General features: G+C 39.6%; 1 protein-coding gene across 2 annotated transcripts in view; it reads left to right on the top strand.

Annotated features, from left to right (window-relative positions):
• Window positions 1-3,805, top strand: part of LOC106871899 (uncharacterized) — a 109,646-nt gene that overhangs the window by 96,676 nt on the left and 9,165 nt on the right. For both annotated transcript variants that reach the window (XM_014918653.2, XM_014918654.2), the window contains exon 5: window positions 3,610-3,747. In XM_014918653.2, coding sequence (XP_014774139.1) covers window positions 3,610-3,747 — 138 coding nt within the window. The remainder of the gene's footprint in view (window positions 1-3,609; window positions 3,748-3,805) is intronic.

Below are 3,805 nucleotides of genomic sequence, written 5' to 3' on the forward strand. Positions count from 1 at the left end.
TGGGTGGCCTTCTTGTTTAAGATGGTGAATCTTTGCCTTCAGTTCATCTTTGGTGTTTCAAGGAGTTTTGTTGGTCTCTTGCTCAACTGCACCCATACATAATAATCAAGAGGTTTGCAGTCTGGGGGGTTAGGTGGCCAGATGTTACGGTGATGTGGTCGCAGAAATTGTCTGACATTCATGACTAGGTTCTCCTGCTTGTGTGGCATGGTGCAGAGTCCTGTTGCCAGACATAGGGTCCTCCAGCAGCCACCCTCTTGACCCAGGGCAGCACTACCTCCTGCAGACACTTGATGTAGGCTTCTGTGTTGAGTCTGAGGCCGTGTGGGAAAATGAATGGAAGCATAACGTCGCCATCATTAGTGATCACTTCAAACACCATGATGTTGACTGGATGTTTGATTTTTATCCCTCTCGGTACATGTTTTGGGAACACGGCAAGCCAACGGTTTTTCATCATCTGATCCTGGCAGAAATTTTTCTTGTCTGAGGAAAGCCTAAGCATTTTCGGTTGGAATGGATGCTTGAGTTTGTTCGAAAGCTTCGTAGCACGGTTTTTCTCCTTGGGATAAAAATTGGCCCTTTCTCATCTTGTATGAGGAATAACGAGTGTTTTCATGCACTACCTGCCTGATAAGAAACTCAGACACTCCCATATATCCCTGGCCATGGACCTGATTGACTTGGAGAGATCGTTGTCAATCATGACCTGGATCTCCCCAATAAATTCAGGAGTACTTTCCTTATCAGTACGATCATAGTGAGTTTTCTGAGCTGCCATACCTTCGTAATCACCATTAGACTCCTCCAACTCGTTCCGAAACCTCTTCACTGTCCTCAGATTGACACCCAAACACTCTGAAATGTTCGTATCGGAGCTTCCGGCGCGAATGCCAAGCAGCACAGCATGTCATTTCCAAATTTCTGGCAGACTGAATTGCATCATGGTGCTGTTTTTCTCACAAACGGGGCCCAACAGACCCTACTATACTGTGTAGTTGACAAAATCAAAAACAAACAATGTGTATGCACGAAATTAAAAATATAAAATGGTGACAATTTACCCATCGCACTCTGTATGTGTATGTGCGTGCGTGTGTATGTATGTATGTATGTATGTGTGTATGTGTGTGTGTGTGTGTGTGTGTGTGTGTATGTATGTATGTATGTATGTATGTATGTAAATACCACTATTTAGAGTTCATAGCCAGCTAATTATAATGATGGGTATCTATTCAGGCAAAAAGATTCAGAAAAATGAAATTTTAGATCTTTTTTCGACCCAGGTTATATAGTATGCAGTCACATATATATATACGAGGGTTGGCAGTAACGCATTTTTTTATTTGCATTACTTTTTAGCTTACATTTGTATACGCCAGTATAAGTTGAAAAGTGACGTCATCACGTGATCAACCAGACTATCGCTGAGTGCAATATGCTCCTATTCGTTTTAGCTCTCGAATGATGCGTCTCTGCTAGCTAAGCGGGTAGGCCAACATCCCCCTTGATCGGTAACCTACTCCTTTTCAGGGTTACCCATTTGCGGTTGAGTGAACTGGAGCAACGTGACATGAAGTGCTTTGCTTAAGAACACAACGTGTCACTCGATCTGGGAATCAAACCCATGATCTAGTGACCATGAGTGCAACACCCTAACCACTAGGACACTCGAGCTCACAAGCTAAAAAGTAATGCAATAAAATTTGCATTACATTTTTCTCCGTGCGTGCATGTATATGTGTATGTGCGCGCGCACACACATGCAAAGTATGTTGGATAAGGTGTCCAGTCTAGAAACTCTGATCAGACCAGCCAATAAGAAAATGATTTCCGGATCTAGAACAGCCCTCCTACTTCTAATCACATCGTAATCACCAATTTTCTTCTCTTTTAAAAAGTGGCAGGGTTTAACGCGCCAAGATTTAACGCCAATATCTAGCGCTTTAGTGCTAGTAGCGTAATCCACTTTGCAAAATATTTGCAAAAGTTCCCGGTTGTCTCTTCCATTTGCATTTATTCCTGAAGACACTGGCCCGTAAACTTCAGGCTGTGCATTGAGCTTACTAGTCCGAAAGGATCTGTAAAGCTCTTATAAACACTGCTTCGCTTCCGCTAACAAACTTATTTTGCAAATACTTTACACTGTGTACATCGAGTTGATATCTGTACACTGTGAGAATTATGCAATTAATAGATAGAAACAGCTTAAAACAAGTATATTCAGACAATTCGTTGATCTAGAAAAGTAAATATAGCGGACCCTTGCCATACAGTTTCAAATCATCCATGAAGAGGAGGTGGTTGATTGTTTGGGATTTTCCCTTTAGTTAGTACCCCAGGTTCATTTTCCTAAGTACCAAGGTCAAGGGTATCATGCAGAGAACAAAAAGCAACGGAGATAAGCTATCACCCTGGAAAATCCCTTTTCTGATACCCAGGGGGCCCAAGCTTTTTCCGTAAGATGTCAGTTCAATTTTCCACCCCACCATACTTCACTTTAAGAAACACGTTACATTCGTTGCAATTGTTATTATTATTATTATTATTATTATTATTATTATTATTATTATTATTGTTGTTGTTGTTGTTGTTGTTGTTGTTGTTGTTGTTGTTGTTGTTGTTGTTGTTGTTGTTAGTATTATTATTAGTATTATTATTAGTATCATCATCATCATCATCATCATCATCATCATCATTATTATTATTATAAAAGAGCAGTGTATACAATCAAAGTGACTCTGAGATAAAATATACGAAGCTCAGTATACCCATCATGACTACCCGTCTGATAAGAATACACCAGGCACAAGCATCACAACCATATGTGCGCGACATGGAGATCTCATATCAAAATAAACAGCGCATAACTTTGCAGGTGGGGCCCAATTAGAATTTTCTTCAGGTTGAGTAACCCATCCTGCTCAAAAGGTCCCTGAATAAGAGTTGTTTAAGGATGTTGAACGAAACACCCATGTTTCCAGAGGTGAATTATTCAAGCCCCCAAAGAATTCCTCACAACACATGGTTATGATGCCCATCTCTCACTACAGATCGTGATCAGAGATGCATATATCGTCAGCAACTAAGGGACATGCTCAACTGGTTAAGGTCATACAACTGACAAGCAAATTTGTGGTACTGAGCAGAATATTTACTTTAGCCCGTCTTTTATACCAAGACAATAAAATAATGATCCTTTGTGCTATAAGGCATAAGGCCTGAAATTCTGTAGGAGCAGTCTGATCTATTACACCAACCACAGTACTCGTCTGGTACTTATTTAATCGTCCCCGAGAGGATGAAATGCAAAGTAGACACCTGCGGGATTTGAACTCAGAACCTAAAGCCGGAAGAAATACCGCCAATTTCTATGCAAAATTATTAATAATTTTGTTTTCTATGATACTCGTTTATCCAGAAAAGAGAGATGGTAAAGTTAAAGTCGACAGGATTTGTAAATAGAACAGGGGGTGAGGAAATACTACTGAGGATTTATTATGATACTATTATAATTTTGTGAATGATAATAATAATAATGCAGCATTGTGCTCTTATTAAAACTTAAATTACTTTACGCTTATTCTAATGTTTCTTACTCTAATACAGTGCCTGGCCAAAATCCTAAAGACGTAACACTTATGATCAAAGGAACGCCTCAGGTCGGAGAAGAGCTGGAATTAAACTGCACTGGCAAAATTACAACGGTTCCTGGCCACTCAATTGTCATTTATAAAAGAACTAAAAGTAAGTATAAACCTGGCTATTTATTCATACTTATATGTCTATATATATATATATATAT

The sequence above is a fragment of the Octopus bimaculoides genome, chromosome 20, assembly GCF_001194135.2.
Source record: "Octopus bimaculoides isolate UCB-OBI-ISO-001 chromosome 20, ASM119413v2, whole genome shotgun sequence".
NCBI lineage: Eukaryota > Metazoa > Mollusca > Cephalopoda > Octopoda > Octopodidae > Octopus > Octopus bimaculoides.